The 15206-nt window shown below is 52.3% G+C and overlaps 1 protein-coding gene across 1 annotated transcript in view; it reads left to right on the top strand.

Annotated features, from left to right (window-relative positions):
• The first annotated feature begins 3928 nt into the window (after nucleotides 1-3928).
• RSPH14 (radial spoke head 14 homolog (Chlamydomonas)) overlaps nucleotides 3929-15206 on the top strand; it is a 69135-nt gene continuing 57857 nt past the window's right edge. Inside the window, exons 1-3 of the mRNA XM_012660988.1 lie at nucleotides 3929-4127; nucleotides 4556-4658; nucleotides 7909-8027. Coding sequence (XP_012516442.1) covers nucleotides 3929-4127; nucleotides 4556-4658; nucleotides 7909-8027 — 421 coding nt within the window. The remainder of the gene's footprint in view (nucleotides 4128-4555; nucleotides 4659-7908; nucleotides 8028-15206) is intronic.

The raw sequence follows: 15206 nt of genomic DNA, 5'->3' as shown, positions 1-15206 counted from the left end.
CCGGGGGCCTTAGACGTCAGCCTGTTCCCTGACAGCCCTCGGCCCTCCCAGCGTCTGATCCCTCAAGCCTGCTCAGCCGCTCCTTTTCCTGTCGGGCCCTTCTGCGCACTCGGGGGGCCTTGGCCAAGGCCTGCTGTCGTCCTCCGCATCTGACCCGGCTCTCCTCAGGGACCTGCGCAGGCCTGGCCCGGCGACGCGTGAGCTCAGCAAATGTGGCGGCCGCGCTCAGGTTCTGCGGGTGGGCAGCGTGCGGGCGACGCGGCGCCCTCGCGACTCCGGCAGCCGGGACGCCGCGCCTGGTAAGCCGAGGCTCCGACAGAGGGGGCGGGCGGACTCACCCGCTGCAGCTGCCAAGGCGGGGGGCTCGGCGCGGCCTGGTCTGCCCAAGGCCTGCGGCGGCAATCACCATGGCAACGAGGGGCACGCGGGACCGGCGGACGTCTGACGGATCGCGGACGTTGGGGGCGGGGTCTGGGCGGGACTACAGCAGAAAGAGTCCCGCGCGCCCCTTGCACTGACGATCACTATAGCAACGAGAACCTTCCTGAAGTTCGAGCGGAGCGGCCGGAATGCCGGAGATCACCATGACAACAAGGGCGGTGCTGGATAGGGGAGTGGGCGGGCCCAAGAGGCCAGAGGGTGGAGGCTGGGCTCTGTGCGGGGCTGACGGTGCAGAGATTCGCGGTTCTGGCGCCCCTAGACTCGGATCAGTGGTGGCAGTCACGGTGTAAGAGCTATGGCTGTAGTATTGGAGTCAAGCACCCTGCAGCGGCAAGGGATGGACATGTCTACCACCTACAGACCTTAATCTGCACGGTTCCCGAACTCCGGACCTCAAGCAATCCTCCCGCCTGGGCCTCACAAAGTGCTAGAGTTACAGGCATGAACCCCCACACCCGGCCCTAATCTGCGTGGTTCTGAATCCGATGTTGTCTGAATATCACATGCCTGGCTTCTAGAGCTCATGCTTCAAAATTGATTTCCTTAATTAATGGCTATGGAAAAGCTGACCCAAGTCACTGAGCTCCTCTGAGCTACTTTCTGTTTGGACAGTGAGGTATGTGAGGCTAGATGGCCTCCAGAGACCCTTATAAAACCGTGGAACCAGATTCAGAGAGGTCCTCTGGGGTTCTGAGCTTTGAAAACCTACTTGGTTCGGCTGTCTTATTTCTCTGTATCACAATATGGGATCCTTGGTACACAGATCTCAGTCAGTCATCTTCAGTTCAAAGCCAAATGTGCTAGAGGCTGCTATTTGATGCCTTTTAATGAGTTTCGCTCCAAAGGTCGCAGGCTTAGAGGGTGAACTTAGGTGAGCTGCTTCACCTCTGGTAACTCAGTCTACTCAGCTACAAAATGGACCTGATTAACCACTTCAAAAGTTTGTTGTGAGATTCACATGAAATGGTGAAAGTGCTTTTAGATTGTAAAACTTGATCCAAGTCCATTAACCACACATGTGTTCTACATTGACTGAAAGCTTCCTGATATGTGCCTGGCACTGGGGAGGCAAGGAAACAGAACCGACCGGGTGCCCACCCTTGGGTAAGTTGGAGTCTGCTGGAGGAAATAGAGAAGTAAATGGAGAATTAGGAGGTGTGCCCGTGGGATTTAGGAGAGGGGAGGATTAAGCTCAGAGATGACCGGAGAAAGAAAATCTGCCTGGGGACAGTAAATTGCTAGGGGAGTCAACTAGGAGATATGTGAGGGGGTGGAAAACTAGTGGAAGATAAGGATTACTTTGGCGAGTGTTTATTCAGGTCCACTGAAGCCCCCAGTGCTCAGTCTCTGGTGATAAGGGCTGTTTTCCTGCCATGGTGCAGGGAGGGCACCCCTCCCAGAGGAATTTTTATGGCTTGCTACATGCAGGAGGAGACAGGTCAGCCAGCCCTTTCTGAAACTGCAATTTCTCCTGTGTTGTCAATTCAAGATAATCAATACATCATCAGTCCAGCATGTTTTGGGGTGGCATGTCCTTCACTCCTTCAGGGAGGAGGAAGGCTTCATGGAGGAAGTGTTCACCAAGTTGCATGCTGAAGGACAAAGAGGTAGTTAGTGTTACAGGCAGCTCAGGCTGTGGGAGAGAACTGGCCATTTGGGGGATTGAGAGAGAGTCCAGCATGGCTGGAGGAGGCCACCACCCAGGACCTTGACAGCAGGCTAGGAGTTGAACCCAAGTCTGAGATCAGTGGGGAACCACGGGAGGGTTTGATGTCGGTGGTGGCTGGGTCTGGCTTGCTTTTGAGAACCACCATTCTGGCCAGCTGTGCGTTGGGTCCACTGTAGGGGCCGACCATTGTCATTACCACGCAGTCAGCCTGCGGAGCAAGGAGCGTAGGCCAGGGCTAGGCAGTCCTGGGATCAGGCCTGTGTGAAATGGGGGAAGCTACTGAACCTCTCTGAGGTTCTTGTCCCTAAACTGGATAATGTGACCGTCTCATGGGTTTACTCTGAGGGTCAAAGACATGCGCAAAGTATCCAATACAGAGAAAGCCATAAATAAGTCACTACCCTTCTCTTTTGTACCTTGAACAAAGCCAAGACGTCTTTGTTCCCCACAGTAACCGGGTTAAGTATTATTGTTCCCACTTTGCAGCCGGCCCCAGCCTAGGGCCGTTGGCGCCTGCGCTGTGGGCGCCGAGTGTGTAAAGCGCGGCACAGCGTACGCTGCCTGCCGTGGTCGCCTGGCAACAAGGTCACCTGGCAACGGGCGCGCGCTACCGGCCAACGGGTGCTAAAAACGCGTGCTGAAGCAGGTGAGGCGGCGGCCGGGGACAGGGGGACCCAGTGACTTACCCAGTCCCGCTCAGACGTGGCCCATGTCTCCACGCCCCAAGTCACTCTCTTTCATTCCCGCTGGGACTCCCGCAGTCCACGCCTGTTAGAGGAAGGCAGGCCTGGCCCCTGGCAGCCACCCTCCCCTGTGAGGGAAGCTCGAATCAGATATGGCCGCGCCCCTCCTAGCCCGGCCCCCTCCTCCCCTTGTCCTCTGGTGCCCGGTGTCAGCGTACCGCTCACCTTCTACTAGAGTAGGATTCCTGTAGGGCCCGGGCCTGTACATAGGACTAAACGCATAACAACCATGATAATAACCACAGCCAACATATCTGGAGACCTGGTATGCCAGGCTCACGTGTTTCATTAATATGACAACTCGGGGAGGGAGGGAAGGAGGTACTGTCATCACCTCCCCTTTGCAGAGGAAGTAACTTGTCAAGGGCCACCCAAGGCCTGAGTCTGGAGCCAGTTCTTTTAACTGCTAACCGATACTGCCTATAGTTGCTCAAAGTGTGTGTGGAATAAAAATAAATCACCCTTTAACCTTAATTCCTTTCATGGATGTATTGGAAATATCTGAATATGGGTCCCTGGTGGTGAATGAGCTAAACCTGGATTTGAACGTTGGCCCCTTGTCTTAACCAGTTCTGTGGTCTCCAGCTAGCTCCTTGGCCAAACCTCAGATTCCTCATTTGTAAAATATGGTTAATACAAGCCCCCTCTGTATGGGATAGTTAAGTTGGATACTAGTTATTGTTGGCACAAGATAAGCATTTAATGGAGTGATTATCTCTGGGTTTGATTGTTTGGTTTGCTTTGTCCTTTCAATGCCTTTGACTGAAGACCCAGCCTGTAAAGTATTAGTGGTTTCTTAAACACTATTGCATGGGAGAACTCTAGAGTTTGCAGTTTGGGCTGCTACTTACCTTCACTATGATCTTGAGCAAGTTTCTTCTTTGCTCTCAGCCTCAGTTTGCTCATCTGTAAAATGGAAGTAAAAATACCCACCCACCTGGCCTCACAGTTTTGAAGATCAGATGAGAAGTAGCTTCTAAATTACAATAGTAATTACAACAATTTTTTTTTTGGTTCTTTTAATTAGTGATTTCTGCAGAGCTTCATTTTGAAAGCCTTTTGCAGGTGTGAAAAGATGGCTCAAGCCCCGATCTCCACACACCTGCCCCCAGACACCAAACCCACCAAAGCTTCCATTGCCTATGGCCATCGAGCCCTGCCAAAGCTGAATGAGGAGCTGCGGTCAGAGGACCTGACGACAAGGCAGAAAGCCCTCATGGCCCTGTGTGACCTCATGCACGACCCCGAATATGTCTACCAGGCCATCGACATAGGTGAGAGCGTCACAGCCCGAGTAACCATGACTAAGGTCCTAGCATGGCTTCAGACACTGGGTGGAACTTCAGTTATAATATATGGGTTGATATTGGTTGAGCCTGACCTGGGCCAGCTACCCTAAGTGTAGTGCCTGGGTTACCTTAGTCCTCATCGTGGCCACCTGCAAGGGAGGGAGCATCCCTCAACCAACACATAAGAAAATGAGGTTCAGGGAATGGGTGTGAATCTAGGGTTTCCTGATAAATGACTAAAGCAGGATTTTTATTTGCTAATACTGGCCTCCCTAGGTTGTAACCCATTCAAGGTCACGTGACCAGTTTGTTATTGCCCAACGTTGGCTCACCTGTTGACTTCTGGGTTAGTTGGTTTCTGAGACTGGCAAATAGTCTAAGTTGTTTTTTTGTTTTTGTTTTTTGCCTTGTAGGCTGCCTGGAGAGCCTGAAAGCTTTGCTGAAGGACATCAACGACTTAGTGCGGATAAAAGCCACAGAGGTGCTCTACATCATGGCGATCCATACCATGGGCAGGTGGGCAGCTGTTCTGCAAACCAATGTCACGTTTTGGAGCCACACTTCTCACCCTGGGTGGATGCCCTCAAACCACCTTGAATGCTCTGAATTTTTGTCTGTAGAGTGGTCTTTGGCAGGACTTCTGTTTGGCCAGAGCAGGCCTCTTCATGGGATGGTTTGGTTGCCTCTGTGGGTGTCTAATGGGGCTTTCTGTTCCATACTAATTTTTTATTTTTTATTTTTTGAGATAGGGTTTTGCACTGTTGCCCAGGCTGGAGTGCAGTGGTGCAATCATAACTCACTGCAGCCTTGAACTCTGGCCTCAAGTGATCCTCCTTCCTCAGCCTCCTAAAGTGCTGGGATTACAGGCATGAGCCACCACACCCAGTGCAGACTAATTTTTATGTTAGTTCCTATCTCTGAGCTTCCCACTTTGAAGGTGGAAAGAAAGTTCAGATCTCGCATCTGCAACAATTTTGTTTTTTCTTAGCTTTTTATGGGGAGCCCAGTTCTCTGTCCCAGACCTCCACAAGGCCCTGTGGCTTTGGCTCCTATCTCCATGCTTGTGTTAGAATACCAGCCTCAAAGTGCATATCTGGTCTGGGCAGGTGGCCTTACCTTCTGCTCATGACATTGAAGTTCTTGGTTTCTGGCACCTGGAAATGTTCCTTTGCATTTTATACTTAAAACATATTTCATCTAGCATTTTGGGTAGGAGTCAGGGCGGTAGAGGGAGGAGGGGTTGGAGGTACTTTCCCGCATCAGCTCAGCTCACTGCTTGACTAGGGGTCACTAGTTTTACCTTGTGTTAAAAACAGAACCGCACATCACTAACACCCCCAAGCCCTGCCCTAGGTCTCCTGCAGAAAGGAGACCACTGCCAGTGTGCACAGGCCCAGAGAGAAGGAAGGATGACAGGAAGGACAAGATGCTGACTGCCTTCAGGCATCTTTGGTGTAAACAACAGACACCCATTCAGGGAGGCTTCAAATCATGTGAAGAGTGCCAGGGTGTCTCTCAAAACCCAAAGTCACCCAGCCCTGCCAGTCCCCAGGCTCTGGGTGCCGTGGCACCTGACACCATATGCATCCCCTGCCCAGTTGGGCGCAGTGAACAGGGTATGTGTGGGGAGGTGGTGCCACAGTTGGTGCCCTAATTCACACACTTTTCACCAAAAGGGCAGGCCAGTACTGTGGACTTACCTACCAGTGGAATAGGGGCATGAGCCCTGGCCTCTTGGGGGGCCCCACTGTTTCCTACTTTGTGACTTGGGCAAGACTCATGATCCCAGACTCACTTTGCTTATCTGAGATGACCCAGGGAAGGTGCTTTCAAACCTGTGGGCACAGAGGAGTGAAGCATCTCTCATCCTTCCTGTTGTTGCCCCCCTCTTTTCTGGACCTGATATGGACAGTAGGTAACCCCCAGTGAAACAGGGACACATGCTGAGAGGAGAGGTCCTTGAAGCCTGAGCAATTATAACAAAACAAAATACCTAGGGAGGGGGATCAGAGATTGTTTGGCAGCACCAGGACAGCCTGGGCTAGGGGTCCTCGCTGTGCCCACATTAGTGAGGCAGGAGACGTGGTGAAGAGACCATCCCTGACCAAGGACCTGATACGGCCTGTACACTCCTTCAGTGTTCTCAGAAATGTGGCCAACTTTTAAATTTCCATAGAGTTCAGTAGTGATCTTATAACTAAAGCCAACAGCTTTTGGAGCCCATCAAGCTCTAAGTAACTGCCCGGAATTTCCCAGGTTGAAACCCTTCAGTCATCTTCTACCCACACAAGTAGTGACGGGAAGGAGGAGTGAGGATGGCAGTCCTGGGCTTGGCATCTTGTCACGTTGAGGGGTTAATTCATAGGACATCCTACAAGCAGGACAGCTTCCTAGGCAGCCTGGCCTCTGCTCTTTTGTTTGCCTCCGGTAAGGGGGCACATGCTCTGTGGGCAAACAGAACTGGCTTTCAGAGCATGAGTTACATAGGGTGACTAGGAACTGACCAAGGAGGACCCCGAAGTCAGGGAAGGCCCCTGCAACTCGTGTGTCCCACTGTGATTTTCTTCTTCCAGAATGATTCAGAACATACCATAAGGTTAGGTTGCGACCAATGCCACTGCAGCACAACTGGCCGGGCACCTCCTGTGTACCACCTTGCTAAGGGCTTCACACGTGACTTCTCATTTATTCCCAAACCCAGCCCTGAGAGATGTGACCTCAGCAGCCCTCTTTTCAGATGCATTTGGGCCCAGCAGTTAGTTGATTAATCAAAAGAAATAAAGAAATGATATATTTCCTTGAAAACAGTTCATTTTAACCCAGAACACAAATGATAAGGCATTCCCACAAACCCTGTGTGGGCCCAGGCCTTTTCTTGGATATGGGTCCACTGGTTGGCATTTCCCATCATCTTTTTTGCTTAAACCACACTCATAACATCATCTGATTTGCAGCTTTGGCTTCTTTTTTTTTTCTATGTATTTTTAGTTGTCCAATTAATTTCTTTCTATTTTTAGTAGAGACGGGGTCTTGCTCTTGCTCAGGCTGGTTTCGAACTCCTGAGCTCAAACAATCCGCCCGCCTCGGCCTCCCAGAGAGCTAGGATTACAGGCGTGAGCCACTGCGCCCGGCCAGCTTTGGCTTCTTTAAAGTAGACCAAGAACTCAAAGACTAATTAATGAAATTAATGAAATCATCTGTATGCAAAGTACCTTCTAGAATCCTTTATAATTATCTCACTTCTTTTTTTTTTTTTAGAGACTCACTTTTGAGTCTTTGCAAGCATTCAACTTTTTCTCGTAAGAAAAAGAAAGAAAATACCTAATCTAGTTGGCTTACCTAATATTTAATTAGCATATGAGGATAGCAACAGACATAACAGGCGTGAGTAGGCATGGGGCCCAGGGTGATGAGGACGGTGAGGCGCTGAGCTCGCTCCCCTGCCCCTAGAGGTTCAGGGAGGTAGGTTCTGAGCTTCCGCTTGTTGTTCCCATTTCACAGACGATAGGACTGAGGCTCAGAAGAGTGACAGTAAGGATCCAGGGGCACAGAGGGCCTCAGTCTGAGTCCCAGCTAGGAGGAGGCAGAGCTGTATGATTCCTGCCCCCACACAAGCCATACTGTCTTGCTCCCTGGCCTCTCAGGATCCGTAAGGTGTCATCCACCTCTGGCCTTCGTCTGCTCCCACAAAGCCAGAGGAGGTGGTCTGCCCCAGCTAGCATGGAGCAGACCCCAGCAGGTTCTCATTTCTACCTCTTTTCCCTAGGGACGGCCTTTTAAAGCACGACATCATCCGTGCCCTGTCCTTCCTGTTGAACGACGCAAACCCCATCTGCCGCGAGAACCTGCACAAAGTGTACAAGCTCCTGGCCCTGCTTCCTTCAGGTAGGCTTGCATCTGCGTGGATCTGCCGGACATGTGGGTCACATACGTGCCAGGCTGCAGATCACAGCCAGAGCACCATTTTTTAAAAGTTTACTTTTTATGAAAGTACAAAATATATTTAAAAAGAACAAATCATAAACAAGCATTTGATTAAATTGTACTTAGTGGACATGCCGTGTAACCACTACCCAGGTCAAGAAATGTAGAGTATCACCAGCCCTCCAGAAACTTCCCACGTGCCCCATGCCAGGTACTACCCCTCACCCAATGGTAAACGGTATCTGCAAATTTTAAAACCATAGATTATGCCTCTTTTAAAACTTGACATAAATGGAAACATACAGCCGGTACTATTTTGCTTCTAGCTACTTTTGCTTAACATTCTATTTTTGAGATTCATGTGTATTATTTGTTACTGGTTGTTGTTGATTTGTGCTGGAGTATGGTATTCATGTTATGTGAGTATATCACTGTTTATTTATCCATTCTGTTGCTGATGAATGTTTGAATTGTCTCTAGCTTGTGGCTACCAAGAATAGAGCACTATAAACACTCTTATAAATGTCTATTTATGGATACACATATGCATTATTTTGAGATACATCTAGCAGTAGAATGGCTGGCATAGGGTAGGTTCATGTTCAGCCTTCAGAAGGTACTACCAAATGGTTTTCTACAATGGCTGTGCCAGTTTACGCTCCCACTAGGAGTGTATGAGGGTTCCAGGTGGTGTCCATCCTCAGCAGCAGTTGATCTTTTCTGTCCTTTACTGTAGCTATTTTGGTGGATGTGTAGTAGTGTCTTATTTTGGTTTTAATTTGTATTTCCCTGATGATTAAAAGGGGAGGCCCTTTAAATGTCTTCTTTTGTGAAATGCCATAACACATTTTTTTTTTTTTTGAGACAGAGTCTTGCTCTGTTGCCCGGGCTAGAGTGCCGTGGCGTCAGCCTAGCTCACAGCAACCTCAAACTCCTGGGCTCAAGCGATCCTTCTGCCTCAGCCTCCCGAGTAGCTGGGACTACAGGCATGTGCCACCATGCCCGGCTAATTTTTTCTATATATTTTTAGTTGTCCAGCTAATTTCTTTCTATTTTTTAGTAGAGACGGGGTCTCACTCTTGCTCAGACTGGTCTTGAACTCCTGACCTTGAGCGATCCTCCCGCCTCAGCCTCCCAAAGTGCTAGGATTACAGGTGTGAGCCACCACGCCTGGCTATAACGCATTTTTGAGGAATAAAAAAGGCCTGCCCCAAAGGCAAGGTTGCATACAGTCACTGAGGGTCACCCCACCCCCCACCTGAGGTCCCCCTTACCTGACTGCTCCTGCTAATTAGATGAGGCGTCCAGGATAGCAGCCATTTCACCAAGCGCAGCTAGAGGGTTCAGATTCGTGTCACATTGACATCCGCTGGGTCTCATGATGCAATGAGCATTTTCAAACAAGGGGCTTGTTCCAAGAGGCATGATAGGAGCCTGAGGTATGGATGAAGTGAGCAAACGTTAGCCACATGTATAGCACAGCACCCTGCGCAAAGGATGTAGCATAGACATTCAAGGCCAGGTGTGAGCACTGGTGTGAAGCTTAAGGCCCAGACAGAAATGGCTATGGGGTCAGGGGCTGGGCAGAGCCCCTGAGGGCCCATGACTGTGGCCTGGCCTCTGAGGCACGTCTTCCTCCAGCTGGGTGTTGAGATCACAGTAGGCCTGTGGTCTTTTAAAAAGATCACTGTGTTCCTAGTCCTATCCCAGCCAAGGGGATCTGTCTCTGGGAGTGGGGGCCTGCACACGTGTCTGAGACGCACCTTGGATGATTCTCACGTGTGCCGGGGGTTGAGAGCTCCTGGGGTATCGGGGTGACCAGTGGGGGACCAGTGCTGTGGCTAAAATAAACGAATGTACTGTACTCAGCACGCAGGAACCCCGGCACTGAGCAAGGTTCTTGTCCCCTTATTCTTGGGATATGAAGAGAGAAGGGACCCACTGCTCTCACTCAGGGCTCTTACAATTACTGTGACCTATTGAAAGCATTCAGAGAAGTATGGAGACCATGAATGAACATTAGACACTGTCACCCGGCTTTGCCAAATCTAAACAGTCTACATCCATGTTTCATACTTGCTTGAGATTTTTGCAGATGAAGTCTAAGCACTCCCCACCCAGCACCCTCCCTCCTGCCCTCCCCTGAGCCACCCATAATCTGGCGACTGTATCCCCCAAATGCATGTCTTTATATCTTACCATAGACGTGATTGTATATAGACTATAAATATATAAATCTTGTTTTGCATATTTTAAAACTATATAAATGGATCTTGCTGTATGTATCCCTCTGCTACTTAAAAAACCTTAAAAAAAGTAGTGTTGTAATTTTGAGATTTATCCATGTCTTATCATGAGCTGTATTTAATTTCTTTCCACCACTGCATGCTGTTCCGGCGTTTAAGGGTATCATGATACACTCGCCTGTGCCCGGCTGGCAGGCGTATTAGCTGTTTCTGCTCTGGGGCTGTGGGAGGAATGCGCAGCGATCATTCCTGCTCAAGGCTTCCTGGTGCACGCGACTGGGAGTCCCCCTAGGCCCTCTGTCGGGTGGGAGGGCATCGCTGGGCCTTGAGATTGCACCCTCACCCCAGCTTGGCCGGATATTGCAACTGCTTCCCCGCCCAGCCTCCGCCAGCCTGCCGCATCCTTGCCACCAGCCTGGTGCTGTGGCATTTCATTGTTGTGTGGCTTTGCTGTCCCCAATGACTGGTGAGGAGGAACAACTTCCCTCTGCCTGGCGCCTCCTGGGGCTCTCTCCTGCCCAGTGCTTCTGGGGGGCCCGGCCCATTCTGCCAAGGAGTTGTTCTTCCATGTCTTACTGATTTCAGGGAGTGTGTCATTTATCCTGCACCCCAACCGTTTGTTGGTTACCCACATGGCAAATATCATTTCCCGGCTGTTTGCATGGCTTTTCACTGTCCGTTTGTTGATTCATTGGTCCAGCAGTTTTCCATTTGAATAATGCAGTCAGTTTCATCAGTCTTTTCCTTGGTGCTTTTTGGGGGATGCTGTGTAAGAGAATCCTTCTTTACTCTGAGTGCATGAAGCTATTCTGCCAGATTTTCCTCTAAAATATAAGAGTTTTGCTTTTCACATTTAGCTCATGAAGGTGCCTGGGAGGGATTTTTTTTGTTTGTTTTTAGCCCTTGCCAACCAAACCCTGCCTCAATTTTGAAAGCTCTGTGGTCATCTGGGTTCTGGTGGACACACCATGTCCTCCCTGTGGACTTTTCTGTAACAAACAAGCACTGGGTGCACCATGAGTGGGGCAGTGGTACTGACAAGCCTCATGGGGGCTGGGTGGTGAGCCCCAGCCCTGGATCACAGGGTTGCCAGGTGCTGCTCATTGTCTGTGAAATGCCCAGAGGGAGGCCCGGGACACCTGTGAGGGTTACAAAGGGGATGGCTGGATGATAGATGGATACGGGGTGGCGGGGGGGGGGTCCATCCTGGGGGTACTCTGAGTGCTGTGGCCTCTGGGTTGGCCAGTGTGGCTGTGCCCCAGGTGGTGTCCTTGCTGGGCATCTGGGTGTGGTGAGGACATCTATTTCAGTGGTTCTACTCGTACCAGTGTGTGGCCTTGGGCAGCAGTGTCGCCCATGGGAGCCTGTGTTTCATCACCTGCGTGGCTTGGCTGGGACAGTCTGCACGCAGGGCTCAGCCGGCTCTCAGCATGTGCTGGTGGTCAATAGTAGGATTTCCTATCCATGGCCGCACCAGAAGGACATTTTCACCACTGCACCTTCTGCGCCTGGCTTGGAGCTGGCACTCGACAAATATTGGTTGTTTAGCAGGTTTTATGTCATATTTTAAAGAATCATTTGTTGTTTTCTTGCTACGATTCACTGACCCACTTGTTCATTCATTCATTTGGTATATGTGTAGGGCCCTTGCTCTGTTCCAGCCACTGTGCTTCAGTTTCTTCCCTGTAACATGGGGTATCTGCAGGAGAGTATTTCCAAGGTCTTCCTCTGAATCATCACTCGGGGTCCAACTTGCTGCATGATTTCCCACAGTGACCAGCAGGGGGTGCTCCATGACTGAGGGCCGCTCTAGGAGGGCCACCGCCTGGCAGGGGAAGGCTGGCTTCTCTGGCCCTGCCGTGGTGCCACACAGGAGAGGAGAAACCAGCATGTAGGCAGAGGCCATGCAGAGGCTGCCAGCCCGGATTCCAACCCCATGGAAAACAAGTCTCATTTTGTGGCCAGGCGTTCTAGGGGAGAGAGTGCTGATGCGGTAATTGACGGTTCTTCTCTAACAAGATTTTGGGGTGCAGCAGACAGCCCCAGGGCCCCCTGGAAGTGTCCCTCTGGCAGCTCCATGGGCCCTGACTGGGCACACCTATATGTCGACCGGGCCTTTCCTTCCATACCCCTGCCTCGTGCCAGGCTCTGAGAGGCCAGCTCAGCTTTGGCAGCAGCACAGTGGGACCTGCTCTGTCCCTGAACCTGCATGTATGCAGCCTGGTGGGGGGAGGACAGCGCCATCCAGGGAGGGGGAGGGGCCCTGCCTGTGTTGAAACTGGTTCCTTGGCTTCAGAAAGGGGCAGAGCTGGGCTGGGATGGGCAGGGTGCCGTGGGGGTTGGGGGGATATCTGGGTGCAATTTTGATTCCAGTTATTCTGAGGTGCAGGGCACATCCCTGGAGTCATAGTGTCTGGGCTAAAGAAAGATCTGGGGCATCTATGGCCATACTAGCCTGAATGTACCCGGTCTCGTCTGATTCCCAGACAGAGGGGCTACTGCAGAAGCAAGGCAGGCGCTCTCCCCCGCAGCGAGCCATGGCCCTCAGTCTCAGGCGGGCAGCCTCGGCCAGGCCCACTGCTGCACCCCGCCCTCCTCAGCAGCCACCTTTGAGGTGGCCCAGAGCAGTCCCCTGCTCCTCCTGGCCCTGACACAATGGGGCAGAGGAAGGAGGGCTGCTGCAGAGGGCGGGCCTTTTCCTTTCCCGCCTGCCCTCAGAGTGGGGTGTACAGGACTCCAGGCATGTCCTCAGCCTGACAGTTGCCCTCCTCCCTGGACTTAGCAGGAACGATACCCACCAACAGGGACGCTGCCCACTTGGTTTCCAGCCTGTTGCACCTCCTCAATGCCTCCTCCTCTCCCCTGCTCATCCACCTCCCCATGCAGCGGGAGAGCCTCTCCCTGCGTGGTCCAGTCAGGCCCGGCCCGGGTCCAGCAGCTATCCTTGGGCTCCCTGTTGGGGAGGGCAGCCTTTCTCAGCCTTCCCCACAAGGTTTTCCTAATATTCCCAAGCAGTTCGGGACAGGTCGTTAGAAAGGGAATTACCAAAGGGGTCACGTCTTCCCAGGGGCATGCACTGGGCTGAACCAGCTGGCACTTGGCCTGCCACCTACCTTAGCATTGAAGCCCCTTGCCAGGCTCGTCTTGATGAGGCAAGTCCCCCAGGGTGTCATCCAGCCTCGACGTGGCGCCCTTGTCCACATGGTGCAGTGCGGCCCTTCCTGGACTTGTCCTGTTTGTCCTGGACGGCCAGCATTGGAACAGGGGGCCAGGGTCGGCATGTCTGCTGTGGGGGTCTGGGGAGTGTGGACAGAAGGAGCAAAGCCCCTGCGGTCCCAGCCTGGTTGGGTCACTTGTCACACATTGCATGATGCTGGGAAGTCATCCCCTCTTCTTCCTCTTCTGTAAAACAGTCTCTAATTTCGGCTTCCCAGCAGTGTGGCTGGCAGTGAGCAGCCACTGTGGGGAAGGAGGATGGTGGTGACCACTGTGATCGCCCTGTTGTACCACCTCAGTGACCACACAGGGAGCTGCATGTCAATGTGTCCTGAGAGCGGAGCCTGAGGCTGCACAAATGGGACTGGGGCTGGGGTTAGTCACCTGCAGAGGGCAGGCCCGGCCCAGCCACCCCCAGCTCCTCCCTGCCTGCTCCAGCCTCTTCTCACCGGCTCCCTCTGAGTCCTGTCACTCATCTCCCTCTGGCCAGGCCGAGGCCGTCTGTGGACGTTTGCACTCAGTAGGCCTCTGCTGGAGCCCCCAGCTCAGCACACGCCTTCCCGCCAGGTGCCTCGCATTTGGAGGTGGGGCAGAGCTGCTCAGCAGAGTTTGCCAACACCCCTTCCTACCCCAACCTGGAGTGGGCGCCCAGCAGGTGGGGTGTGGAGAAGGAGGGGGCTTCCAGTGAGGCCACCCAGGTGGCTTTGGGCTGAGGCTGGGGAAGGGCATGTCAGGCAGAGGGATCAGCGGGAGAGAGAGGGGGACCGTGCAACTTGTTTGCTGACTGGGCTCTGCGCTCTAGGAGGACGCCCTTTCCCAGGGAAGGCCTCCTGTGATCCTTGCACTTGTTAGGAAGGGAGGCAGAATCCTTCTATTAATATTTCCCCTTTAGCTGTGTATTTTAAGGTTAAAGATGCTCACAGTGAAATTACTGCTCTTTTCACAGTTGGCATTAAAAGCACAAAATTAAGTCTCAATGATTTTAAGTCACATGGTATTTCTTCTGAAACAAAAGCCCCTGTGGGTTCCTGCTGTTTGGTGACATGGGAAGGTGTGAAGGGAATCCCAGCGTGGGCTCAGGAGTGGGCGGGGACAAGAGAGCCGGATCCGTGTGTGTCTCAGTGTGTGCATCTGTGCATGTGTGCATGTGTGCACGCGTTTGTGGGCATGCATGTGCACGTGTGCGTCTGCCGCCCGCCCCCCACTCAGGGCTTTGCTCGAGGTCCTGCTTTGAGGGGGAGGCTGCAGGATGGCTCGGTGCTCCCAGTGGGCTCCTGCCCTGGAGTGCCCAAGGGGCAGAGCCAGGCAAGGATCCGTCCTCGGGAAGGCACTGGGCCCACGCTTCTGCTCCTCCCAGCAGGACAGCTCCTCTGCCTGGCAAATCCAGGCTCATCTGCTCCCTGACCTTGACCTTGGGCACCTTTCCTCATCTGTAAAATGGGGTGGGTCAGCACTGGTAACCTGCCAAGGTGGAGTGTTAAATAAAATGATTTGTAAGCAGCCTGGCTCGGTGTCTGGCTCGCGGCAGGCACTTGGCGAAGGGCACCTCCTTGCCTTCTCATCAGCGCTTCTCAACAATGTCGAGGTGCCTCTGACCAGTGAGCAGTGAGCCTCAGTGTCCCCTCCTCCCCAGCACCCTGAAGGGTTTGCTCTACACTAATGGGGGTGGTCGCCTCCT

The sequence above is a fragment of the Propithecus coquereli genome, unplaced genomic scaffold (genome assembly GCF_000956105.1).
Source record: "Propithecus coquereli isolate 6110/MARCELLA unplaced genomic scaffold, Pcoq_1.0 Scaffold698, whole genome shotgun sequence".
Classification (NCBI taxonomy): domain Eukaryota; kingdom Metazoa; phylum Chordata; class Mammalia; order Primates; family Indriidae; genus Propithecus; species Propithecus coquereli.
Note: the sequence above shows the minus strand (reverse complement) of the source record. Positions and strands in the feature narration are given on the sequence as shown.